The sequence below is a fragment of the Calidris pugnax genome, unplaced genomic scaffold (genome assembly GCF_001431845.1).
Source record: "Calidris pugnax isolate Ruff unplaced genomic scaffold, ASM143184v1 scaffold187, whole genome shotgun sequence".
NCBI lineage: Eukaryota > Metazoa > Chordata > Aves > Charadriiformes > Scolopacidae > Calidris > Calidris pugnax.
Window position 1 is genome coordinate 646,365 of NW_015090969.1, and position 27,396 is coordinate 673,760.

A 27,396-nucleotide genomic window follows, 5' to 3' on the forward strand; every position below is an offset into this window, starting at 1 on the left:
TTATAAAAATAGCATGTACGTCAAGAAATGCTGTGTAAAAAGGACTATGTGAGTTCCAAGCACTGCATTTTTCACCTGCATTCACTCCTGAGGCTGAGCTCACCAAGGGCGAGGAAAAGCTCCCAGATACAGGTCCTGCAACAGCAATATTCAGGAACAGGGCCAGGGGAGTAAGCTTTTTCTTTTCTCCCTCTTCTTTTTATGGAGTCTTGGTAGAGGGACTCAAAATTTCATTATATGATGTCTGCAGTAGTGAAAAGATAGAAAATGACTTGTGTTAGATACCTTCCTTTGCAGTGGGAATTAAAGAGGGAAACAAGTAATAACTTATTTCCTTACTTTTTGAGGGCCTTGCAAATTATCCTGATAACCGTGTTTCAGGCAATCAGTGGGGTACAACATTTTTTTCCCTACTGCTCACCGCTACTCCCATGAGATTCCACAGCGTGGCAAATCGAATCATTTTAATATTCTTCTGTGTCAGCATTCTGTTTTTCCTTGGAAACAGTTATTTTCTTTACGTGGCCATCTCCAGATCTCCTCTGCCCCCTCTACAGCAATGGAAAGCAGCAGAGAGCAGCAGCAGACTGCAGTGAGACAGCGGGGCTTGTGCTTGTAGCAGAAAACCAGCCTGGAAGCCTGTGGAACTGATGGCAGGTATTTCCCCCAAAAAATAAAAATAGAATTTATAGAAGTCATAGGCTTCATGATCCTCCTGTAGTTAAAGAACTGAATATATTGTTCCTTTGCAGATTTTGAATATTATGTCATTGTGGACAGACAGTAACTTTGGGTATGTAATTGTAAATAGGAAATCCATGCGTATTTCCTGCTGACAGCATGTCATCTGGATTTAGTGGAAAAAATCACACTGCTTAATTATGTTTCTCTGTGGTTTTCTGCAATTCTTGAACTTCCCATTTCTAAAACTTTTAAAGAGGATATTTTTGGGGCAGCCAAATACCAAACTTTAAGAACATTTTATATACACATTAAAAAATATCCGTGTTCTTGCTACACGAATCTCCCCCCAACATTGAGGAAAAATATAAAAATAGATTTTGGTGAAGTTCTGTTCTCATAGCAGAAAATCTGCAGGATGACAAAATAAATATTGGCTATTTGATTCAAATGTTGCTATAGTTAGAATGAAAATTTCTTATGAAACATGGGTTTTGAAGAAATATGTGGCAAAACCAAATCTGTATCAAGAAACATGTGCTTAATGTGCTGTACTTCTTAAGACATAAAAAAACTTTAAGTTTGATTACAGCTGCATCAACACAGAACAGAGGATTAAGGTTATGATTAGCCCTGGAAAATCTACATAATATTCATGCAAATATGGCAAATTGAGTTGTTTTTCCCCATAGTCTTGTAAATGAAAAAGACATTTTAGAAAAATTGCGGTTCTATAGAAATTCTATGATTTTGTATCCTATTCTTTAAAATTTAATAGAAAATGAATCTGATTTAAATGAACCTGACTGAAAGGTATACAGGGACTGTAGGTAAAAGGTTCATTTGAACAGAAAGATGTCTGTGTGGGCAGCACCAATCCCTTAGATACTTAGGAGCTGGGGCTCTATTAATTTCTAGTGTAGGAACTAAATTATAAAGTTATTGAACAGAGAGAGAATTTATCTCTGCTAATGGCCATTGAAAGATCCTTTTTCTTCTAAGGCTCAATGTAGAATTCTAGTAAGAAGCAGCTTGAAGATGTTTCAGGAATTAAATCAAATACACCTTCCATTTTTCCCCCCTTTAAATTGATAATATAAATCAAATCGTCTAGTTTGTCATGTATGATAATGTGAGAGATTGTGATAAAATGCACAGATCAATAGCCTACAATTGAGATTAACGCTCTTCTCCTGAAAGTTTTGTGCTGCAGAGCTGTACGGAGCAGAGTCTTCCCTTGGACTTTTGTCAGGCAAAATGTTTTTTTTTTTAAAAAGCTGCACATAGTGCATTATGGCTTGTCATTGTGGCAGGGAGATGCCATCGCTGTCACACTCAAACACAGAACCATTCCTTGCTGCTCCTGAGGAAGAGACATAAGCTTTTTAGGGGGATTTGTCTTTCCTAAAAGCCATGCTTTAAAAATGGACCGTTTTGCAATGGGCTGTATTCTGCTGCACGACTGAACAGGTGTGGAGAAACTCTTCTGTGGAAGAATTTTACCCGACCTCAGTATCGGCAACGCTTAGCTGAGTTTTTTCTAATGTGTAGTGAGGGAAGTTATGGGACAGGTAATGGCAAAACTGCTCAAAGACGGCAGTTTGGCGGTAGCAGTGCTGAGGGGAGCACGGAGCGGCCCTGTGCAGGGCCCAGCGCTGCTCCCGGCGGGGCGGCCCCACTGTGAGGGTCGGGGTAGGGCCCTCACGCTGAGGAGAGCAGCCATGGGCCAACCGCACACCTTGGCCACACAGGTTGTTTTCGATGTGTGTTCTTGTGCATTAGATGGAATAACCTGAAGAAAAAGCCCCATGAGTTCTTAAGGAGAAGCGGTCACCGGAGGTGACCCCAATACCTTACCCTGAAACTTGAAGAGGGGCAGCGCTGGGCATTTTCCGAACTTTGTAATTAATGCAGGAGTCCGAGCCTGACTTTGTTTGACAGCTGTCTCAAGAGCGGCTCTTCTGTTAAAAGCATAAGGCCTAAAGGGGAGAAAAAAAAACCTGCGTTTTTCGGAGCGATTAGCGCTCGCTCCCCGGGGCGGGCTGTCAAAGGGCTGACGGCCGCCGCCTCCCACAACATGGCGCCGCCTCCGCTCCCGCCTCCCACAACATGGCGCCGCCTCCGCTCCCGCCTCCCACAACATGGCGCCGCCTCCCTCCACATAGCACCGCCTCCGCTCCCTCCTCCCACAACATGGCACCTCCTCCTTCCCCTCCTCCTCCTCTTCTCTCTCCTTCTTCTCCTCCTCCTCTCGGCCCTTCCGTTTTGGTTCCGGGGCAGCGAGTCCTTCCTGCGGTCGGGGCGGGGCGGCGCAGGCCCGGCTGTACTCGGCAGCCGCCGCGGCCCGCCGCAGCATGTGAGCCCGGCGGGGCGGGGATGCTCTGGCTGCTCTGCGGCCCCTCCCGCGCCATGGAGACCCAGGCGCTGGTGATCCGCATCAAGATCCCCGACGGCGGGGCCGTCGACTGGACCGTTCACTCGGCTCAGCTGCTCTTCAGGGACGTGCTGGTGAGTCCCGGCGGTCCCGGGACGGGTTCCTGCCTCTGCCCGGGAGGGGACGCAGCAGCTGGGGAGGGGACGCGGCGGGGTCTTTCGACTCCTGCCGGGTCCGGGTCGGGTGGGGAAAGCACTAACAAAAAAGGAAGGCGAAAGGTGTAAGGTGGGGGTCTTTATTTTATTTTATGTTTTTAAGGAAGGGGCTTTTGTTCAGGTGTCTGCACCTGGAAGTTGTAATGGGAAAGCGGTTGTGGCAGAGGCTGACAGACCCCACGGGCCTGAGGTGGCGTCGGTGCCCCCGGTGCTCCGGGGTGGTTTTGCTCTCTTGTGCAGGGAATATGAGCTCCCGTTTGCGGTGAAGCGGTTCGGGGCACCCGAGCAGTGGTCTCAGGTCATCTGAAGGGGTTGTCCTTCCGAGGGGCTGAAGGTGATGCTGGGCATGGGGCGTCCCCTGGCCGACCCACCTTGTTGTGGCCACAGGGCATCGCTTCAGAGCGATTTAAAAAGTTGTCACTTGGAAATCAGTGCCTGCTCAGCCGTGGACCGTGGCTGTACTTGCTGTTGATGATATGTGTTTATGGCACCTCCTTTGCCCTGAATTGACCTCAACCCCTGCCTGCCTGCCTGCCTTATTTTTTCCCTTCCTGCACATACGAGGATCCTCTAATTTACTCAGAAATGGCAGTAGTTATTTATCCTTACTTTTCCTTCTTTTTGAAACCTTAGCCCAAAGGAAAGTCTAATCCTCATGTGCAGGTCATATTTATTTTCTTCAGGATGCCCTCATCTTTTCTACGTAACACATCTCTGCGAGAGACTCCATGTGCCCCTCTTTCTCTAAAGGAAAATCTTCCCATACCACAGATCATGTCCATATTTAATTTCTTCTATTGTTATTGATATTGGAGAGAGATTCTGCAGATCTCTTCCCATGTGTTGGATCTTACTGACGAGATGTGGGGATTAAGGGCCTGATTTGCTGAAAAATGCCCAATGTAGGGCCTATAGAAGATTGCAGAAACAATTGGAACGGATGGCAGATGTTCCTGGTTTCATTCTTCCTAACGTTTAGCATTGTCCAAGACGTTCTGTAGGTGAAATAGAAGAAGCAGAACTTTTGGCAGATCAGTGGGATTTTTGGGAGGGGGAATTTCCCTCTGGAGATTCCTGTGAGTGTCCAGTGGTTACACAGCAAGCCTGGATCAACTCACGCTATCCGTCAAAGACAAGTGGAGCAAATCTGAGCCAGGTTTATTCCACATTCTGCTTCATGTTTTCCATTTTTTTTCCCCAGAGTGGGATAATCACTGATGCTTGGACTATCCCGTGGCATTTTAGAATTATTACGAGCAGGTTGAGCTTTCTGTTTTGTGGTGTAGCTGGTAGTTTGTCCAGTCAGCAGGTGAGGCTGAAATGTGACAGGAGCATACATTGCTAGTTTTCTTACAAAATCCCAGATTCTTTGGTTGTACTCACATTCAGTGGTCATTAATGTTCTTCCCAAAGTTCTGCAATGCTTGTGTAGGAAGTTCTGTCCGCTGAGGCAGCCATAAAACATTTGATGATGACCATTGCCCATGTTGTAGGCACTTCTACCCTAGCCACGCACAGCTGATGAAGCCAGGAGTGAACCCTTAAGTGATGGTTTCATTTGGCACAGCAGAGAACTGTGGAGAACTGCACCAGGTGGGGGTGGCCATTCATGGTGTTGGCTCTTCTATGTGGTGCTGGTTGAGATCAGTGCATTGATAGAAGGATATGAATGGTTCCTGGGTTGAAATGTCCCAGCTCTTTGTTGAGTCAAAGTGGATAGATTTCTCCATCAGGTCACATGTGTGTTGGTGATGGTAATTTTCAGTTCCCCACTGTTAGGCTGTTCATTGAGGGTAGGGGTGACAGCAGAGCTTCAGTCTGAACTGGGAGTGCTGGATTACGGATGGTGAGTCAGTAGGTGGTGACACATTTCTTGCCATCAGTGGAAATCTCAGCTGGGGGGATGAGGGGTGTTATGACAGTATTCGGTTGGGAGTGCAGCCATGCAGCAGCACCCATTGATGATTATTGTTTTCATGTCAAAAGCCCTCCCTTGTGGGCTGTGAAATGCTAAGAGAAGGAGGAAGAAGTTTAATAAGGTCTGAACTGTCTCAAAGCCCTCGTTTGTCTGATTGTATTTAAGGAAGTGCCATCACAGTATGCACGTGCACTTAATTTATCTGGTAACTACAGGAATTAAATGAAGTGAGGCTCTGTACACTAAAGTGTGGTAGATCTGGCACCACCCATGGCTGGGGGGCAGCCCCAAGCCTGGTGGGGAGGGCAGGAGCAGGGCTGACCCTGTCTTCTGTTGTCCTCTGCCTTCGCTGTAATTCCCACTCACCTGGTAGACAATTACAGAGGGCTTACGTGTTAAAGTAGCAATTAAAGACAGTGTGGAGAATTGAGACATTCCCTACGAAGGTAAATTACTGAATAGTAATAATCCAGTCAGCCCCTGCTGTTTCCCTCATTGTCCACATTTCTTTAAGTTGAAGGCACCTGAATCCAAGGTACAATTTTTTTTTCTCAGCTCCTGCTGTTTGGGGCACAATTAAGCTCTGAATAATCCCCGTAATTTGCCTGATGCATGTACCTGTGGTCCAGGTGGTTTGATGGGATGGTACCATCTTGCATTGAACTTCAGAAGCATGTTCTGCTTCTGAACCCAGGTGCATGCCTCCAGATCAGTGGGAACTTGGGGAACCTTAAATTAATTGTAGTAAGGCTGTTCTTCCTTCTAAGGTAGGTCCCGTGTTCTGCTTTGTATTAAGAAAGTCCCTTAAAATTATTTTTGAAAACAGTGAGATTTCTTTAAACATTACTTTTATTAATTTAGTATCCTGGAAGTGTGAGCAGCGTTGTGAATACAAACAAGTGTAGCCTTCCAGGATTTCAGGCGTCTTCCTTTTCCAGAGAGGAAGCTGTGATACAGAGTCACCAAATATCCTCTCCGTAGCCATAGAATAACTCGGTGGAGTTCAGGAGGCTGATACTCAGTGCAACAGCTTTGCAGACCTGTAAGTTAGAAGTGAACAGATTTATTTTAAAGACACCACTAAATGCATTACAATAAGCTTATTTTTCTTTCGTCGGGCTGTCTAGCTTCATTTGCCTGAACTGTCACTGGAGTGTTTAAGCACTTGGTGTTAATTTAGGGTAACTTCACGATGTCATCCCTGAGATAAAACAAGTTTTAACTGAAGTGGGAGTGAGGGCCATGGTTTCAATATTTACACTGTTGTTTAAGGCAGTGCTTTCACCTTTTCTGCTTTCTTGCCTGAGAGATAAGTGCTCCACAGCTCTTCTAGAGAGCAGATTTGGTGGAGTTCTTGTTTCAGCTGCTGTTCACTGATTATTTTTTTTTTCTTCCTCTTCATTGTTAGAGGCTTTTCAGTTTTGCAAGATAAAATAGAAGCTATCGTGTATGTGAGCCCACTTGAATAACGTCTACAAGTCACTGTATTTTATTCCTTGTGATCTCTGTTGTGATAGTAGAAAATCATCATGCATCATCTGTTGAAATTTAGAGTAATCCTTTAAGCTTGGGTCACTGGGAGGTCTGCTGAGTGAGCATGGATGTCTTACGTAGCTGATCAAAATACTGTGGTAACAACAGAGTAATGGTGTGATTTCCCTCCCTCCCACCACCTGCAAGGCTAATTTTTCTCAGGTGCATCTATTAAATAGAAATACTGAAAGCTGACTAGAGCAAAGTTTTTGTGGCTGTTGGTAGGGTTTTCTTTTTAACTATTTATGCCATGACTCTGTCTTACACTAAATGTAGTTCTTAAATTTATGCACTTGGTTATTACTCATTTTAAAGAATCCGAATATATAGACAAAGTTATTCTGAGTAGGGGAAAAAAATTAGAAAATAATTTACCATCATTGTTTCAGTGCTATCGCAGCTTTCGGGGTCTTAGAGCTTTCCTTGCAGATGTTTGGGGCCAGCAGAGCTGTCTCAGTGGCTCACGCACCTCTTAAATATAGTTTGTAAATACCCAAGAACTGGGGTCCTTTTCTGAAAACAATTTTTAAATCCATTTAGTGGAAGCATCTGTGTGCCCACATTGGAACGTTTTACAAGTGGCTTAAGTCTAACACAATTAAAGTGTGTTTGCTGAGGAATTTTCGATGTTTAACTAATTTAGAAATAATTAGTTGACAGCACAGTCTTCTGTTTAGGCAAGACTTTAATTTCCTGTTAGGAGCAGAGGGTACATCTTAGCTACCTTTTGGCAGAGAAGCGACAGAGCTGTCAAACCCTGGAGAGGTATTTAAATGGAAGAGGTTTTGGTAACAAGGCAATATTTGGTGGGTTTGTGTGTTTTGGTTTGGGCTTTTTTTTTTCCATTTTTGGTTCCACAAATTTACAATCTACATCATTAGGTAAGGTGCATTGCGCAGGTATTTTGGTGTATTTTGTCTTTTTGTGTGCAACTAATAATTTAAATTATGTATTATTGGGTTATTTTAGCATCTAAAATGAAAAGACAACATGAGAAAGTTTTAGAAATACTGTGTGCTTCAGTTAGATCTGTGGAAATATTTAGGTTGCTTCTGCTGCTTTCTCATTGTATTAATTGTCTCTTTCTGACACTGCACAGAATGTTTAACTCCCGGGTTTTAGACTAAATGAAAAAACCGGAGAAAACAAAAGTGACAGGACAGTGATCACTAAAGCTTTGATCCAGGGGGGTGCTTAGCACCCTGAGATGCTCACAGTGTACGTAGTACAATAAATATTGTTGCTCATTAATTTCTAATCACTTGGTGACATTGTCAGCGGAGAGATTGTCTGACATGAGAAATGGGGCAGCAGGAAGGAGAAAACCATGCTGTGCGTTTATGCCGTGCCCTGACATGACATATTGCAGCCCTGCAAAGGCTGACGACAGCACCTACCCTGGGAGGCCGGGATGACTTCCGTCTGAGCAGATATTTTTCAGTGAATTTTGAGTAAATGTTGTATGTAAAGGCGAAAAAAAAATAATAATAAAAGGTGCTGGTTTGGATGAGAGACGTGCAACGCTTGGAAAGTGATTGTGTGGCATCATCTAACGTCAAGGCTGGAGGTTGCCTTCCAGGATAGGACTTCTTTGGCTATTTTAACCTTATTTCCTCCAGGGCAGGCAACATATTTGAATCTGTCCACCAAGTTTTGAAGAAGTTTTAATTCCAATTAATGACAAAGAGCCCTCCAAACTTTCCAGATGGTGTGGAGAGCATCTTGAGACCCGGCGCTGTGTTGCAAGGCAGCTGCTCGGCCGCTTTCCCAGGCAGTTGTGGAGTGAAAGCAAGAAAAATGTGTTTGGTCTTTCAGCTCCTGTTTTAATTGAGGATGGCAGCTCTAAACCCATCCAGAGGTGTTTGTTACCCCATTGTTCCTGAGCTGCAGGCAGGGCAGGAGATGGAGCCATAGGAGAAGGTTGCTTTGTGGTGGGAAGGAGGACAGGGCAGGTGGCGAGGAGGAATCAGAGTGATATGAGAGACTGAAAGAGAAAACGTGCCTTCTCACTTAAAATGCCATTCATAAACCTCTTTTTTATGACTTATGTACATTTTTCTGTAACCTATGAACAAAATCGATTCTTTAACCTGCAAGAACAGACAGCACTGACTTTGCAATTCTGATTGAGTTATTTGAGTTTTCCTCATGGTAAGGTGAAGAGGAAGGAGAAGAGCACCAAGATTTGTACTGATTTGTGTTGTGGGCTAAAAAGTCTGTAATTTTGGGGCAGTGGTGAGTGACAGGTCTTGAAGTCTTCAGCCTGCCTGTGATTAAGATGATTTACTCTAGATAATCTCAGGCATTTCCCATTTGATCTATAGCTAATTCTTCTGTATATTTTAGGATGCCATCGGTCAAGTTTTGCCAGATGCAACGACAACAGCATTTGAGTGTAAGTATGACTTGTATAAACTCTCTGCTTTGTCACATTATAGGGCTGACATTTTTTAAATAGATAATGTTTACATTCATTATATGTTACAGTTAAATATTTATGCATTAATGCAAGTTTAATGTTGATACTGAACTAAGCAATATTTTATTATTTAATCACATCTTGAATGAGCATATTTCTACAATATAGCTTTAATTACCAGCATGACCTTACTATGCTCTTACTCCTTACTGCAATTGTATTGCGTGAACTAAATGAAAAGTATAAAGTACCTGTAAGTCTAAGTTTAAAATTTTAATCCCCCATTGGAAGAAACCCAAGAGCAGCAGCTTTTACAGAAATATGGTACAACGTACAGATTTTGTACCAAATGCAGCAGCGTTGGAAGTTAATGTTTCCTTTCACTGGAACAAAGGTCTGTTATTTGCTAGAAGGGCTGCTGTGCTTTTAATTTTCCTTGAGTTATTCAGCTGCAGCTCCTGGAGGAGGTATGAGAACTGCAGGAAAATGCCACCTGGTTAGACTTGGGCAGTAGAAAGAATATCTGCTAGAGTCTTCTAGAAATATTACTATTTCTTTTAGAAATAACATGGGTTGGGTTGAGAAGCTGGGAACATACCTCCTGTGTAGGATCTGAGCAAGCTGGATGTTGGGGTTGTCCATAATGGCACTTACAGCTCATGGAGATGGTCATATTACGCTTTTGCTGAGTTGGGAAAGCTGTCGGTGATTATTAGTACAGATTTAGGCCTATATCTCCTAATATCTATTTGAGCTCTATTCTTTGAACCCTGTTTATTTTTATTTTTGGAGGGATTCCTGGGGAATTGTCCTACCTGGAGAGCAATAAGCTGCAAAGGGGAGTCAAACATCTGTGTCTCAGGGGATAAGATGCCATGCTAGAGTTCTCTTCCAAGTGGAGGACTCTCCCCGTTGTTCTCTTTTATTTATTTTTTTTTTCTGCCTATCTCTGTGGTTTTCTTTGATAGAGATGAAATAGCAAGAAGGGGCTGGAGGGGGTTAAATGTGCTGTATGAGCGAGGTGGTGATGCTGAAGGTGAGAGAGCAGATATAACAAGATAGGGCCTTGCATTCCTGTTAGCATTTCTCCCCTTTTTAGAGCTTTATGAATAATTCTACATCTAAATAATCAAAGGAAGCATTGTTATGTGGTCCTTGAAGTACTATTTAGAGCTTCTCACTTTTCATATGTTTGTTTCCCCCCCTGCAAAACCTCAGAAACCTATGAATGGAGATTATAAGCGTTATTTCTTTGTAGCCACAACATTTCTCCTGCCCTACTTTTTAAAACAAGACTTTCCAAAGAGACCAGGCTCCAGGCCTTGCCTTTTGGTGGTATTTTTTTTTATGATTTGATAATATTTTTGTTTTGCATACCTCCCACATCACACATTAGCTTTGTTTGAACTTCATGCACCAGTAGCAGTCGCTGCAATCAGGGCAGTAGCCCATATTAATGGTACCATGTGTAGAACTTTCCTGGAAATACTTATTGCGTTGTGTCTTCTAACATCTGCTTCTGTGCTTTCAGTTCATGTCTCTAGTCTGTCATTTACATCTGCACAAACCCATTTCCCCTGCCATTTAACTGGCATCTAAAATATGTTATGTATATTGATGCGTGATTTTTCTGGTTACTTTTTCCATATCGAGTGCCTGGATTTTACTGGTTTAAGCTTCGTTCTCACCTGCTTCATTGCTTCTTCAGATGTGGATAATCACCATCCAGCGCCACAATCCTCTACTCTTTGTTTAGTTATTGTTATCTCCAGCGTACCATCCATTGTGGCTCCTACCTGGGGCTGCACTTCTCCTCCTGTTGGACCTTGATGTGGATTTCACCGCTGTATTACGCAGCGCTACAAATAAAATCACTAACAACATATGGCCTGTTATGATCCTTTTATCCAAACTCTGCCATTTTGTATATTTGTGACACACTGCAGATTTTGGGAAGATTGCTTCATAATATTTGTTTACCATCTGCTGCACTCTATTTGGTATCTTGTGAGGATTTCTTCCTCCATTTTAAGTGACATTAGCAAAATCCAGCCAGTACGTAGGATTTTTTGGTTCTACTTTTGCTTCCCTAATGTGCTGGAAAATCGGATTGCTGTGCTCTAGGCAAGTAGAGAAGCCTGGAAATCTTTCTGAACCCGTGTGTCATATCGAGCTAGTTTTTTGGGATATGCCCACTTAAATGTCCTGGTGGGATGGCAAAGGATCTCTGCACAGGTATGAGAAATAGATAATTATATTTTTTTTTCTGGTTTTGCTCTTTATAGGCACTGACTGGCTATTTTAGATTGAGTTTGATTTTTTTTTTAATGCCAGGTAACATTTTCTGCCTTTTCATCAGCATATTTTTAATTTGTTCTCTTTGTGCCACCATAAGGAATTTTGCACATGTGAGAACTTCAGAGTTAATTTCTTAATCATTTGAAATGAATAAAGTGTGATTATATTTTTTGTAATATTTTTTTAGCAAACATTCTGCAAGTGGGATCTAAGAATTTTCCAGCTTTTTTATTTTTCTTTAATTTTTGCTGGTCCCAGCTCAGTTTGTTCCCTCAGGCCAGGCTTGTTTAACAGCTTTTATCTCCATATATCCAACTTTCTCTGTCATATGTTTCACCTCTTCTGCATTTCACTCTGATCCCTTCTTGACTCATGGTCTTCCTTGTGTTCACAGTTGCAGCAGCTGCTTCTTCAGCTTTTCTTCCTCTGTTCCACGCTGTGACTGGGACTTGGGTTTGGGCCAAGGTAGCGGCTTTACAGCTCCTCCTTTCTGCCTAAAATGTTTCCAGGCAAGGAAGCTTTCAGTTTCCACTCACTAACTCTTCTTAATCTTTCCATCATTCATGACTCGCTGCAGGCTGGTAACCCTGGCAAGTAGTTTTAGCAATCTGGCAATTCACCAGTTAAATTGCGATGAGACAAAGCGCTTGTAGGACACCGCTATCTAGTTCCTCTTCCAGCTTCCGTGTTTCCAGTGTCCCATAGCTCTCTTCCAGTACATTTTTAAGTGCAGTTCTAAGGTTTTTATGTTACTTTTTTTATTTTCCTTATTTGTCTCTTGTGGTTTTACTTTCTCTTCTACGTTGTTTTTTTTGTTATAGCCTCAAAATTACCTGCTAGGTTTTCAGAGGCAAAATGAACCAAGTCTTTTTCTCAGGTAATTTTAACTTGTTGACTCGGGTCTGTTCCCAGGTTCTTTGCAAAACTGGGGGCAAGAGAGAGTTTTCATCCAGGGGATAGGGGGGCACTTTTTGATGCTGATGTATGAGGCAGGGGCTGTGATTTAGCCCGTGTGTCTGTGTGTTTGTCCCTGAGCTGCCACCACAAAACTGTGATCTCCTGGTCATGCTGCTCATGCCTCCTGCCATCCCTTCACCCCCAGTTGCACTGGGAAGAAAGGCATGGACTGGTTTTCTTCTTCACAAATTTCTGCCTTTGTCTAAATCTCTCTGTATAAGTATTGCAGATTTGTGTCTGCTGTAAGTTAGGGTTTAAGTCAGTGTTGTGGTGGCATTAAAAACCTGAGATGCCCATGCGTTTGGCACAGGGAGGGGGGCAAAGGGGTGTGAGGAACTTGACCTAGGGCAGGTGACTTGAGGTAGGGTTGACAGCGAGACCAGAAGGTTTTAGTGGGAGGAAAACAGTATTGTTATTTTTTTAAATTTCTAGTAATTCTGATGAAAGAAACTGCCAAAACTTAACTCCATCTGGGAGGATGGAAGCACATTCAAACTAATTTATTTGCTGTGTCAAAAGAATACCTTGATGAGTTTCAGCGGGGTCGAGGCAAACTCAGAAACTACTTTGTTTGCTGTGTTAAAAGAATACCTTGATGAGTTTCAGCGGGGTGTATTATAGCAGCTTCTGGAGAAGGTTCTGGCAGTAAAAAAACTGTTGAGAGCAAAGTTTTGAGTGTTTTGTTTGTGCTCCCTTTTTAGATGTAATTAGAGTCTTTGTTAATTGATGTTTGGAGTCATATGTTGTTATTTCAGAGTACCTGGTTACCTGTGTAGTTGGCTTATACATACTTCCTATTTTTATTTGCTTGTAAAAACCTTGCATATTAAAATAGATGAGTTTCAGCGGGGTGTATTATAGCAGCTTCTGGAGAAGGTTCTGGCAGTAAAAAAACTGTTGAGAGCAAAGTTTTGAGTGTTTTGCTTGTGCTCCCTTTTTAGATGTAATTAGAGTCTTTGTTAATTGATGTTTGGAGTCATATGTTGTTATTTCAGAGTACCTGGTTACCTGTGTAGTTGGCTTATACATACTTCCTATTTTTATTTGCTTGTAAAAACCTTACATATTAAAATTGTAAATAACCTTTCATTGTTCATGAACGTAATATGTTTCTTTGTGCATATTAAAATATAACCTTCTTCCATTGTTCATGAACGTAATATGTTTCTTTGTCAGATGAAGATGAAGATGGTGACCGGATTACTGTTAGAAGTGATGAAGAAATGAAAGCCATGCTATCCTATGTAGGTACAGTGTAACAAATGCTAATATTTTCCATGTTTATCAGTTCGTGTATTTTTGCATGTATCAAAGTGTTAACATAAGCTGCATTATTCACAGTACAGTATTATTGTATTAAGTTCATAGTATAATATTTCTGTATTAAGTGTAGGTGTTTAAAAACTGTATGACATGAGATATATGGACATGCTTGACTTTTTAAAAAAAAAAAGACTTGTACACTTACTGATCATATCATAAACATTAAGAATAATGCATCTTAATGACTTTTGCATTAGGTATAGTGCAGGCTAAATGGACTATCAATTTCTTGTATTTTTTATGCAGTACTTAAAGTAACGGCTCATTAAAAATGAACCCCTGGGCTCTAAAAATTTTTCAAAATCTACTTTCATCTGGAGACTGTTTCACCCCTCCTAACAGAAGAGTTTCATTGTAGCTGCAGGCTCAATATTCATAGAGGATTTAAAGACGTATTTTCTGTTTTTTAATATGAGATATATGTGTGTCTGTGTGTGCCTTTATATACTTAGATGTGTGTAAAATCTCTGTCTAGATACCTATAAATTTAAAATCTGTCTACAGAAATAAAGTATGCAGTTACTGAAACAAAGTAATTTGAATATAGCTTCAATGTATCTTTCATGTTGCAGATGTAAGTGAAGAAAAGAAATCATTTAACATTTCCTTTCAAATGAAATTGATAAGCAAAAAAATAACAAATGAGTATTTTCTCTGTAAGCCAGATGGAATACTAGGACCTTATAAAGTCCACTTCTCGCTATGCTAATGGTCTTAACTGGGACCTTAGGAGAAACAAGTCCTGTCCAGTTTTAGATGCTTTTGGTGGGACTTAATGACTTGGTTGAGTTTAGGCCTCCTTATAGGTTCCCTGGAGCAGAGGAAGCCGAGCAGGAATGTGCTTGGATCACCTACATCTTGCCCAAGTCTCTGCTTAACGGATCATTCTTGGGCACCTATTCTCTAGCGTTGGGCACAACGATGTAGTTTTGATGTTGTGAACTTAACACATCAAACTATCAGTGTTTCCTATCGAGGGGACTTGTGTTTTCTAGGCTCCAGGAAGGCTTCCTCAGTGAAATTCTGATTCTTTTGATATCTGCAGAGACTGTCCTATTCCTGCACCCCAGCGATCTTCCCTTGGGAAGGCTGGGCTGGATGTTCTTCACCTGGACCTCTGTTAGCAGACCTTGGTTTCAAAGAGACCTTAGTCATAGGCAATGACTTAATGCTGGGCTGAAGAAGTGCAGGTTGCAGATGCTGGTGATCTATCCCTGTGAAATTCATGGGAGTTTCACATGCCCCTCTTGTGCAGTTTTATTTCCAAAGGTGGTGAAACAATCGTATTACAAGTTTGATATTGAAGAGTGTAAGGCAACTGTGTGAAAGAAAGAAAAATCCTGCTGCAGTCAAGGGGGTTTTGTGCTTGTTTGGTGGGCTTTTTTTTTTTGTTTCATATAACTAGATCACTGGTGATGCTTCCCCCCTGGAATTCTTCATGTTTCTCAATTTTCCCTATAAAATATCTACCATTTTTGCTGTTAAACTTGAATTTTCCTGGCACGGTCTTAAGATTAATCATGCCTTTGTAAGGTCATCTTTTTGCTATGCTTCCAAGCTTACTGTTAAAGTTTCAGTACATTAGAGTTATGATTGCTCAACTCTCTGCTTTCCCTTAAAAATTATGGGATGTCTGTAAATGACTTCTTTCTGCTTCAGCAGCTTTTCTTCTCTGAAAATTTTCCCTTCAGTTTTAAACTCATCTTCTATTTGTGTTGCATTGATGATTTAACTTTATAACATCCTATAGGTGTCATTTTGGGATATGTTTATAAGAAAACAGATGTTCTCAGCCTACGAGTAAAGGAATGAATCTACTGTAATCTTGAAGAACATACTGGGGAAGAAAAATACTCATTTTTGAGTATTATGAGGCCTGCAACAAGTATTTGGAGGGTTGAATAGCTCCTATTTCTAGGAATTTTGATACCCAGTTCAGCTGGTGTTCTCCAAAACTACAGTGAAGGCTTTTCTTTCAGTTTAAGAACACCAAAAAAAAAAAATTCCCTGAGAATATAGGTGTCTTCCATGCAGGTATTACACTGTAATTGGGGAAGATGTTTTGAATCATGCATGACCTCTTATCTTTAGGTTCTGTGGTTTCTGCACTTGACAGTGAGTTATTTTAGAATATGCAGAAATACTTTGTATTATGCCAATGCAAATATTGTGGAGTGGTAAATAAAATCATTTTTCTGTTGCGCATTGCAGTTAATTAAAGGCAGACGTTGAGCAGCAGTGGAGTTGCACTTCAGCTGTTGTCTTGTATCAGTATAAAAAGGCAGTAATTTTTTTGACAGCCACTGATTGGAAAGTTGCTTGCAGCTTTCTGAAAGCAAGGGGTACATGCTCTGGATCAATAACTGGCAAATTTTCCATTAAAAAGAATACCTGAACAATGTTCCAAATAGCCACTGGCATCTTAATTTTCCATGGAAACCTCAAATGCTCATGTGTGGAGGACAAGTCATTTTCAGACAATTTTTCCAGACTACTTGTTAACAGTTATTGCTGTCCCAAAAGGTTGACAGCTTACATGATTGATATTTCATTTACTTGTCATCACTGTTTGAGTAATGGAGAGGGCCATGTTTTTTTTTTCTCTCTCTCTCTCCCCCTATTCTTTTTTTTTTTTTGGTGGGAAACAGTCTCATATATGTTTATTTTAGTTTATTATTCTAGAGAGTATGTAATAGCTGTGCATAAATATGTCTTCAGGTCATAGAACACCACCAGTAAAATGATAATAAAAAAAGTTTGCTGTTCTTCAGCAATTTTGGCCCCCAGTGGAGCAGGAGATTCTTTCACAGCTCCCTAACTATTAGGTACTGGTGACATGTTTTTATGAAGGGATGTGGGGGAGGATTTGTCATGTTATTCATGACCCCCCTGATAGAAAATAAGTCTGTGGTTAGTCCTGACTCCTGAAAAACCTCTTGATCATTTCAAAAGTGGGCTTTTGTAATGAATAGCATTGCGCTGTAGAAGCACAGCAGAAGTGTGTGTCACAGGGTTATTTAAGATGTGGATTTATGTGTTTGTACACTAATATGAATGAGGTGCCCCCCCCCTTAAAAATCTTGCAGTGAGATTTCAGTGAGGGCAATGTTTTTAGCAGCAGATGTTGTATTAGAAGTACACGCAGGGGGTGTGACGGGACAGTCCTTAAACCCTCAGCAATTTTCTTTGTAACAGTTTTTTCACAAAAAGGAAATTTCTTCCTGTTTCTTGACGTGAATGTGAAAAACAGAAGCACTGAGAAACTTCTGCTCATAAATTGACTTTGGTGTGCCTCTAACATTTGCTTACTATCATTCGCGTGCTTAATCCCATTAGAAGAGGCAAGAAAAATGTTCTGTTAACATTAGGTAGTTAATAAACTTGTGTCTTTTTAAAGTTGCATAAGTGAAAAATGCTTGTGGTATGGGAAGCTATTGGTGTGAGTGACATGCACGCGTTTGATTTCATAGAGACTTCGAATTTTTTTCTTGTTGACATCCATTCTTGCCAGTTTGAGTAATAGTATCACAAAACACTGGTAACAGTGACACGCTGAAGTCTTAGACCACACTCGGCTGGTGAGAATTAGCATGAAAGTCAGTGGAGCTACACTGATTTATGCCATGAAGATCTGGCCAACAGCCAGCGTGTTTGCTTCAAAGATGTTCAGCGATCGCAAAAGAAATGTGCTTTGTGATGTGCTTTCAATATTTAACACGTTGTGATGAGAGATGTGTGGGTTATAGACTGTAAACTCCTAGTGGGGTCTATCTCCTGCCCCAGGATTGTGATGGTAAATGTCCTGTCTGGTGGGTGCTCACCCATCCTCAGGAGTGAGTCAATTATGAAAGGCTAATAAAGATTTCATTTTATTAAAATCCAAATGTCTATTTCTTGATTTAATGCCACTCTTCATCCTCATCCTTGTGCCTTTTCTCAGGCTTCCTTATACCACCTGAGATATTTTCTGTCTTCCTGGGTCTTGACGTTCTCAGATGTTTTTATATCTTTTTTTTGTCCATTCTTGGCCTTTCTTTATGAATAAACATTCCCCCCCCCCCCGGATCACTCCCTGTGGAGTCCAAGGGCCATGGTCTGAGGTCGTGGTATCTCTGCAGTGGTTTTCTGGTGGTGCTGTTCTGCATCCCCTGCTGTGCATTAAATCTGCGTGCTAAGGGAACGCGCGGCATCCCCGCCTCTGCGGGATGTGGCCCCAACTGCCCTCACTCTGCTTCAGCGCTGCACATTCTTGGATGGCTTCCAGATTCTTTTCTCCCTTGGAGTTTTCCTCATTTGCACAGGTTTTTGACTCTATCTACGGCGTTTTCTTTGTTTCCACATCTGACTGGTTTTTCCCGGCATCTCCAGGTGTGGCAACTGCTGTGTTTGCTGCAAATGTTGCATTTGCTCAGTCTTCTGGAGCGTCCCCAGGTTTCAGGTGGGCCTGGAACTTGCTTTGCTGAGCCAATAATAGCTCCCTGTACTGGGACCAGTACTGTGCTGGGCATCACAGCCCCTTGGTTATCTTCCTCCTGTGCCACTTTAGTGTGTGAACATTGCAAATGGTGAGAAAGCATTCTAAAGGCTGATATATGCTATGGCAATTTAAAAAAAAAAAAAAAAAGCAGCAAAATACGTTGAATGAAACATTCCATAAGTGCTCTTACCACTTCTCATACATTACTGAGTAATCTCTTTCTTTAATCTCTTTGCAGTATTACTCCACTGTAATGGAACAGCAAGTAAATGGACAATTAATAGAGCCTCTACAGATATATCCAAGAGGTAATGCTTAACAAATTCTAATCAACAATGATGATATCAGTACACTGTTTCATCAACAGTTATGTTTTCGGGAGTTTTAAATGCACATAACATGATGTTTACCTCTTAATTTGGATAGAAGAATTCATTATTGTAGAGAGTGTAGAGAAAACTACATTTATTGCATATAAAATAGCTAATTTACTAAAGTAAATTAGACTAACAAGATTCAGTTTGCATAGTACATATTTATGTACATTTAAAAAACTCATTGGTGATGGTTCTGCCTGTATTCAGACCAAAGCAGATGAATAAGTTAAGTTTTGGATACTTAGGAAAATTGGGCTTTGTGAGATCTTCTGAAATCATTAATCAGTGTAACAGACACAGGGAATGTGACTGTCATTGTTCATTTTGAAAATGGGAACGTGTCTGTCACACAAGCTCAATCCATGACATATTTTATTTGAGATTTGGGCACTTAGCAGTGGTATCAAAATGATCACAAGTACTTTAATAAGTTCTTCTGAACAGGGAAAGGTGTAATCAATTATGTGGGCTGAGGCAATTAAAAAATAGGTCATCTACATCCTGAACAAAAATCCGCAGGCAGCAAGTTAGGTTTTTGGGGATGCACTGCGCTCTCTGAACTCAAATAGTGTTAAAAAAAGACTGATAAATTACATAATTCCGCTGATTCATTCAGGCGTTCTCACTATCCAGTCTTTAAATCTCTGGTTCTTAATTGATGAAACAGATAAGGCTTAAATTCTCCAAGTAAATCTCCCAGCAATAAATTAATTGAAATAATTAAAAATTAAACTACTCACTTAACTGATATTATACAAATAATCATACTATGAGTTTCCCAATTAAACATTCTAGACTTCCATTACTTACAACTCTCTGAAGTTTGAATTGGGCAATTAACCAACAGCCTTCTCAAACACATGCTAATAAGGTCTCTAAAGGAGGCTGAGTTTTCCTGGTAGTTTAGTAGCTCCTGTGGAAAAGAGACTTGAATTCAAGTGGAATATGGAGATGATGGTTTTTATGGCTCAGGGTAGCAGGGTCTGACCGAGAGCAGGGGGCTCCCAGGTTTTTGGGCTCCAGAGCAATCACCAGTCGAGATGTGCTCTCCTGAGGAGTACGAGGACGGCTGTGAGGAGGGAAGGTCTCCTCTGCCTCTCGAGAGGGTCTCACCTTTCTCCTGAACCTCTTTCTGTAGAAGACATTTAATTACTGACATACACTCTACTTAAAACCACTGGCCACCACTTGCAAGAAAATGCCAGCTTTTTGGATGGCTTGGAGAAACTGATATAGTGGATGATCCTGGTAGGTGGGGAACCCTTCCTGGAAATACAAGGCAATTGGATGTATTCCTCTTAAGTAAGGGACAGTTTTGGCAGGAGGTGCTCGGTAGCTGGCACACCTGAGTGTTTAAAGGGATGTTTTGAGATTACAAATCAGGCTTAACCTTCTAGACTCTCCTTTTGGGTTCTTCCTGAAGAACCAGCCAAGTAGATTCCTACTCCTGCTGCTGTTTCCTTTTTCTAGTTGCTTTTCATCCAAGGATAATTTTCTTTGTCTGTACAGATGCAGAACTCATCTCTGTGCTGCTGAGGACACAGTCCCCACGTGTTAGCTCCACATTTCCACCATTGGCTCAACTACACGCGTGTCTGCCTGTATTTCCTCATAGGTGTCTTCCCACTTACTCTGAATTGCTTCAGAGCTGAGATGCTGTTCCATCTTCCCAAATCACCTTCTTAAGACATCTTACTCTTTCTAGTTTTCAGTTTTCAAGTTACCCTGCACTCCCTCCCTACCCAGACCTGCTGCTCTTCTGCAATAGGAAACAAAATGCTCTTTCCTGCATTTTTTTTCCTGTCGTCTTTTCCTGCCTCTCTAATGGACATCCCAAATTTTGTTAGCACAAGCATTTTTCTTTCATGCCCTTTTGGCCATGTCTCCATCAGTAACGTGGAGCTCTTCTGCCTGTAATTGCAGGTTCTCCCTTTTTAAGAGCTTTCTTTGAAAGCCCCATCTTCATTTGAGTCCTTTTCCCTTTCTGCCTCTCTTCTGAGGAAGTCTCCCAGTTGCTATCTCCAGTTTGCTTCCAAAAACTCGTGTCTTCCATAAAACCTGCCAGTACTAAATATCTGTGTGCCACCCTGTGTTACCTTGGCTGTGCTGTATTCATTTGATGATGTAAAGGTCTTTAAGTGGGGTGGGGAGGGGGGCAAATAGTATTTTGTCTATTTTTTTAAAAAATTGCATTGTTCTGTCTAGGTAGTAAGGGCCAGAGTTCTTTTTTCATACCGAAAATAAACCTCTGTGTGTGCATATACATAAATACGTATATATACACGGATATATCTCCTGTCTATGTCATATATATAGTCCATCTGTGGAATACAAGGTGAATACACCATTCTAATATATATAATAAATAAAAGTATTCTTTTAATATCTTGTTCAAAATATCGATTTTAATCTATTGGAAAAAATATGTTTACGTGTATTTTAGAGTAGTTTATTGTTTTCTGGTGGGTTTTGTATGCCCACAGAATCATAATATTTTTCTTCTTTAAGATGCACATTCTAATGTCATTTAAAGGCACATGGTGTGGCCCTAAGTGATGTGTTTAATAACTATCATCTGTGTCCTTCTGCCTAATAAATAGTTCTGTTTCCTGCTGTCAAAAATGGAAGTGAAATGCATGTGCATCCGAGAAAGAGAAAAATCAAATTCATCCCTCCTCAGACAATCAATCAAAAGTGACAGGCCCTTTAACATACAATTTGTAGGGCACTGTAGTTTTAAAATGGGAACTGTCTGTAACGTGTAGCTCGAAGCCTTTGTGGCTTTAACATTTGACAAAAAGCACATCCACCGACTGGAAGAACGAGGCAATATATAGTTTGAGAGACTTTAGGAAAAGACTTTCTCTCGAGCGGCGCGTCCCTCTGTAAACCGAGACATCATCATGAGGTGCCACATTTGTACATCTGTGTCCAAAACGTGGCATTTTGCATTGCGTTTATCCACTGTTTGGCTCCTTGAGACTCGCTGCTGTTGCCCCTGACATGTTTTTTTCCACATTTAAAACAAACTGACTGTGCTTGACAATATGACTAATTTGTGATGTGTGGCAGCTGATTCCTTTAAAATACATCTTGCAAATATTTCTGTTAAATGCCAGAAAAAAATGCAGCGTGTGAATACGTAGCGACATAAGATATTGATTTTAATTTGAATTACAAAAAGAATCTGATAATTTAAGCCAACGGTTCTCTTGATTTTGATGTGTTTTAAGCAGAAATTAGAATTTATATTACATGGTGTCAGAAAGCTCTTAGCATTTATAAATGCTCACTCCTGCAAGTTAAAAATCCTGGTTCATAATTCCCACTCTGGGTCTTGGGAGGCACTTTTCAATCATTTCTCTCTGCTAATTTTGGTGTCACCCTCATTTCTTTTTAAAAGATTCATTTTGAGCAAATTTGTAAATGGCCCTGATGTGTTCTACAATTTAGTCAATTACTGTTTCAGCCTGCAAGCCTCCTGGGAAACGGAACATACATGGCCTGAAGGTACGAATTTCAATAATTGTTTCAGTAAAGTTAGATGGATTTGTAATGCTGTGTTCCACTTATTGAAATGTCAAATAAAACTGCACTTTCTTGAGCTCTGACAAGCAGATTTTTTTTTTTTAATTTTGTGTGTGTGTGTGTGTGAGGGTGAGAGAAGGATTCATCTGCTGGGTGTTGGCTGTGATATCTATATATACAGTTTTATTAGAAATGGAATTGCCTTTCTTCTTGTTTTTAACCTCTGTTAATAAGGTTCCTAAATTTTAATATTCAGTTTATCAACTAATGTCTGCTGCTACTTCAAAGAGTTTAAAAAAAACCTCACCACGTTCATTTGATTTCAGTAATTTGAGTGTGGAAAGCACGGCAATGAAATTCTTTTAGGTTGTTTGATTCATTCAGGTATGCTTAGTGCTTCCATAATCATACCTATTTTGAAACGCAGAAGACAGCGAATGTATTAAATGATTGTTTAGTTTTTAAAATGAGAATAAATGGTGGATGTATCATCTCTTTTTCTGTATTATTTAACTAAGTGTTTAAGATGTAAAGATAATATATTGTGGTCCATGAATTCTATAGCCTGCTAACCTACATACAGGCGAGACCTCCACCATCGGCATGCCTAGCAACAAGCTAATTAACCTTCATAGTGAAATGAGAAATTCATGGCAAATTACAGGTTAATTAGAATAGTGTCCTCTGAACACAAACGACTGATAAAGATCCTTTCCCTGCCTGCAGGTAAATACGCGAGCGGGGTCTGCTAATAATAGCAGTTCAGCGGTCTCGGATTCCCTTCCAAGCAATAGGTAAGAGTCAGAAATGCGAGCGTATGTTTTGTTTTGTTTTCTTTTATTCAAATAAAATGGAACCTTGTGTGTGGTAGTTACCAAGAATAAGCTCGATGGTGAATAACTTTTTCAATACGACTACTGGGCACGTGGGAGTGAAGTGGGGAAGGCGAAATTACCTTGATCCATGGATCTTGTTAGGCTCGTGCTGCTGGTTCTTCAGGAGAAGTATTTTCTGCCGAAAGAAATAAGTCTTTGGTGGGTATTTCAGGTGGCTTTGTCCTTTATAAAGCATTAAAATACTGTTCATGGGTGAGCTAATTTGTTTTATTTTATTTAATAATCACTCTCTATGGCAAGATCTGTATGTTCAGGTCTTCCTTGCTTTTCACGTTCCAGGATTCTTTGATTTTAAAATTTGATACCCAGTTCAGTAAGGTTATTATTGTGCGGTACTATTTTTGAAATATCTGAACAATCTGATTTTTGAAAAATCTGCTCTGTTTCTTGCAGTTTCAGCAAAGTTTTGGGGTCCAGCTCCCTTATCTTTCTTTTTAGATTCCAATCCTAATTTCAAAACTTATAGTGAGGTCTTAAAAAGCAGAACTCTTTCTCTCTTTTTCCTAAAACTCCCTTTTATTACGTGAACTGTTACAGGAAGTCATTCTACTCAATGCAATATTAAACAAACAAAGAAAAATCCCACAAAAACCCGTTGTGTATTCTTAAAAGGAAGTAGGAGAAGTCTGGCTCCATCTTCTTCATATAAGACCATATTTGAAATGTGGGGATGGAAATCTCCAGCGGTCCCTTTCAACCTAAATTTTTCTATTATTCTAAAAAGCATACAACATTACATTTATCTGTGCATCAGCGCAGTGCTCCCTTTTCGTTCCGAGAGCATTTTGGATAAAAAATTGGGGTGAAAAACGATGGAAGCCACAGTCACTGCATTGAGCACGTTCGGGTGGGGACACGTCAGTGCCCGTTGTGGCAAACACGGTGACGTGCTGCGGTGGTGGGACTGTCCCGCAGCTCCTGTCTCTGCACGGTGCCACTGATGTGCCGTGGTTGCCCGTTGGCGAGCCCCGTTCAGGTACCACTAAAACCAGTTTTGGTTTTTCCTTTAGTGGCTTTGCTAATTGTATAAATGAAAAAAGGAAAACCAATACCCTGTGTCGGTCTCCTCGGGCAGAGTTTGCCCCCATCCCTGGGGGAAGATGTGCCGCGTATCGCGATGGGGAGGGTCCTATCCAAGACTCTTTAAGGAAAATAAATCTGAATGTCTTTCTGAGCTGCAGTCCTCCTCCCAATCTATCATCCCACTGAACTAAAAAAAGCTGCTTTCTGTCGCTGTTGTGTTTTTGGCTTTTAGTACTTCCTGCACTTTGAGCTTGTTCTTAAAGTGCATTGAAAATGAGGCTTCTAGAAGATTCTTGTCACCTTATTTGGTGGTTAATTGCCATTCCTTTTCCGAAACCTTCTGCACTATGAGTTTTGTTTTTGAAGTAATTGAAAGTCTCTCTTTGTTTCATGTTCACAAATTGTTAGTCATGAAAGATGACAAGATCAACTTATGTTTCCTTGGAAAACTTAATTTTTCTTTAAAGTAGTCGTGGGAACAAGAGGGCTATTAAAGAACAAAGCCACCAAATAGGAAATCTGTGTTTTCACTGTTCTTGTTAATAATGATCTGTGATCAAGACACGTGCACATGCCTTTCAAGAATATATTATTTTGTACTTCTTTTTTTTTTCTAAACTTCAGTAATAAGAGCAGAATGTCGCTTTGAGATGAAGTTTTGCAGATGTACTTCTACCCAGGCAGTTTCTTGTGTTGAACGAACAAGGAGCAGAGTCTGTCAGGAGAGGAGGAGAAGTGATATTTTGCGAGTGGGTGGAAGTAGCTTGAAGCCGTTCATAATTTTACCTACAAAACTCACCAAGCTGATAGTTGTGGTTTGTTAAAACCCTTCTGCTACAGATTTATAGAAATTACAGAAGGATAATGCCTTAAGGGGTTTTGAACCAAGATAAGGCACCTGAAAACTAGATGTGAACCTTATTTTGCTGTTGTTTTTTGAAACATCAGGTGTGTGAGGGTATCTCTTTTCTCTTTTTCTTCTTTGAACTGACAAACAATAGTTCGTATCTCAAAGGGGAGTATAGTCAGGTATCTAAAAAGCCCAGTTTGTAAAGGTAAAAAATATATTGATTTTCTTAAATGTTCATTGCTCCTCCATTTCTGCTGCCTGCATTTTGAAGAGTAGCTACGTTGAACACCACTCAGTGTTGCTAAAGTTAAATCTATTTGGAATATGTAACCATGAACTTAACCTGCTGGCTTGTTGTTTCTTACGGTTTCACTTCATTTTATAGAGTGAAATGGAACAGTCATTAAAAATAATTGCCTCTTGTTTTTTTCAGCTTGAAAAAGTCTTCTGCAGAGCTGAAGAAAATACTTGCAAATGGCCAGGTAGGTGCACTGAAATGAGTCTTGGCTACACGCGCGTCTCGTTACTGCCTAATACTACAGTGATTGGCATCCCACAAATAGGTGGAGAGATGCTTACTGCTCATTTAGTTGTAATGTGTTCTTTTAATACAGAACTGGAGGGACCATGAAAACCTTCATGATATGAATGAGTTATGTGTCCTGATTTACTTTGATTGGCATAGCAATTTGCTTCCCATTTCTCAAAATGTGCTAATCAGATTTAGCTCCAAATAGATTGAAGTACCTCACATGTGTTGCGCGGCTGCCACAATTTCAGGGGAAGAAAGTTAATCAATTTTGAATAACTAAGTCAACCGCTTGGTTAGAATGACCTTCGTATTTTTTAGAGCACTAGATACTTAAATATTTAGCAGGTTCTTCCAAGGAGCTGCTCTGTGCTATTTGGAATCACCTTATGTTGTAGCTTCTTAAAAAAAATAAACACAACACCAAAGCAACAAACTAAAACAAAAAAAAAAACAACCCAAAGTTGTAGGAGGATGTCTTGTTACTTTCTGTTCCTGCTGATCCTGGCACCCAGAAGTGAAAGGTTTAATGTAACAATTGATGGACAAGTGGATGTCCTGGAGAAACAGAGCAATCCTTTCTTACCCATTTTGATCTGAACGTACTGGCAAGGCTCACGGTAGTGTAATGCCATTAAATATACACCGTTAAATTAAACTACCTTAAAAGAATCCCAGATTCTTCAGCAGCAACATAAATATGTTTTAATGTTTGTCATAGCGAAAGCCCTTTGATAGCCTTGGAGGCAGGCACCTGTCCGTTGCGATCAAGCTTCCCTATTAGGCTCTATTGACTGAGACATCTGTGTCACTGCAAATAAAAGACTCTTATTGATTTTCTTAACTGCTGTTCACTTCCCCTCCATGTTTCGAAGGCTGAAATCTTAATTATCTCAGATGCGTATTCAGTGCCTTCACACAATGACCTCTCCAAGCCTCATTGGCATTTCATGAATCAAGTAGTTGTAGTTGAGCGTGTCAAGAAGATAAAGGCTGGTCTTGGTGCTTGTCCTTCAGTCTCACCTGTAACACTGGGGGCTAATAGATGAGAGAGCCCCCCTCAAACGTGAGCCCACCAGCCCAGCGTTGCAGCCTTGCCTATTTGGCACCGAATCCTTTGAATGCAACTTGGAAAGGTATTTTTAAGCTCGTCAGCATTCCTTACGTGCAGGCTTAGTTTAATAGTTGCAAATTCCTACCAGGTGGATTTGTTAACGGTTCAAATTTATAGCTAAACAATGTATTTCTCTGCATAAGTTAAAACTCTGTAAGTACCAGCAGTGTGCTTCTGAACTTTTAAAATGAAGCTGGTGATTACTCCAATATTACTGATTTTTTTTTTTTAAATTAGAATTACTGAACGTGAGTAGCCGTCTTTTTTGTGATCGAGTCCCTAAGCTGTGTTTGGCACTTTATTTGTTCTAAGTAATAGAAATGAGTAGTTTGTGTCCCCTGCAGTAGATTGTTACAGGTTTCTTTCCTGTGTGGTAGAATTTTAGAAAGAGATAAAGAAACCAAAATTCTTATTATGGTATTAAAAAATGTTATTTACACCCATTTGAAAAAAAAAAAGAAAATTCAAAATAAGTTTTAATGCTACCTTTTATTCACCCTAGTCTGAAAGGAATTGCACTGCTTTCCGTCGAGAGAAAATGTTTTTGCTATGCTGCATTCTGTTCTGCAAAATTTGGTCACAGATCCATAACTGGAAATAGGTTTCTAGTTGTAACTTTAACTTTTCCCCCTTTTGGGGGATTAAGTCACACTTATCATTACTTAAATATGGCTTGGGTTATTATTTTTTATTATTTTTTGGCAGTTGATGCTTTCAGGCATTCATAATGATATTCCTCTAGTAGTTTCCATTTAGGTTTAATAAGGAATTCATATTAATCATTAAAAGAAGGGGACATGATTCTTCAACATAATCAAATATTGACAGGTTAGAAATAGCTTTCTGCCTGGGTTCATTGATATAGGTGATGTGATATAAATATT

The 27,396-nt window shown here is 40.5% G+C and overlaps 1 protein-coding gene across 1 annotated transcript in view; it reads left to right on the forward strand.

Moving 5' to 3' along the window:
* Positions 1-2,987: 2,987 nt before the first annotated feature.
* Positions 2,988-27,396, forward strand: part of MAP2K5 (mitogen-activated protein kinase kinase 5) — a 135,464-nt gene continuing 111,055 nt past the window's right edge. The window contains exons 1-7 of the mRNA XM_014952762.1: positions 2,988-3,189; positions 9,068-9,116; positions 13,572-13,639; positions 18,434-18,503; positions 22,042-22,082; positions 22,827-22,894; positions 25,303-25,351. Of these exons, the coding sequence (XP_014808248.1) occupies positions 3,058-3,189; positions 9,068-9,116; positions 13,572-13,639; positions 18,434-18,503; positions 22,042-22,082; positions 22,827-22,894; positions 25,303-25,351 (477 nt within the window). The 5' untranslated portion in view covers positions 2,988-3,057. The remainder of the gene's footprint in view (positions 3,190-9,067; positions 9,117-13,571; positions 13,640-18,433; positions 18,504-22,041; positions 22,083-22,826; positions 22,895-25,302; positions 25,352-27,396) is intronic.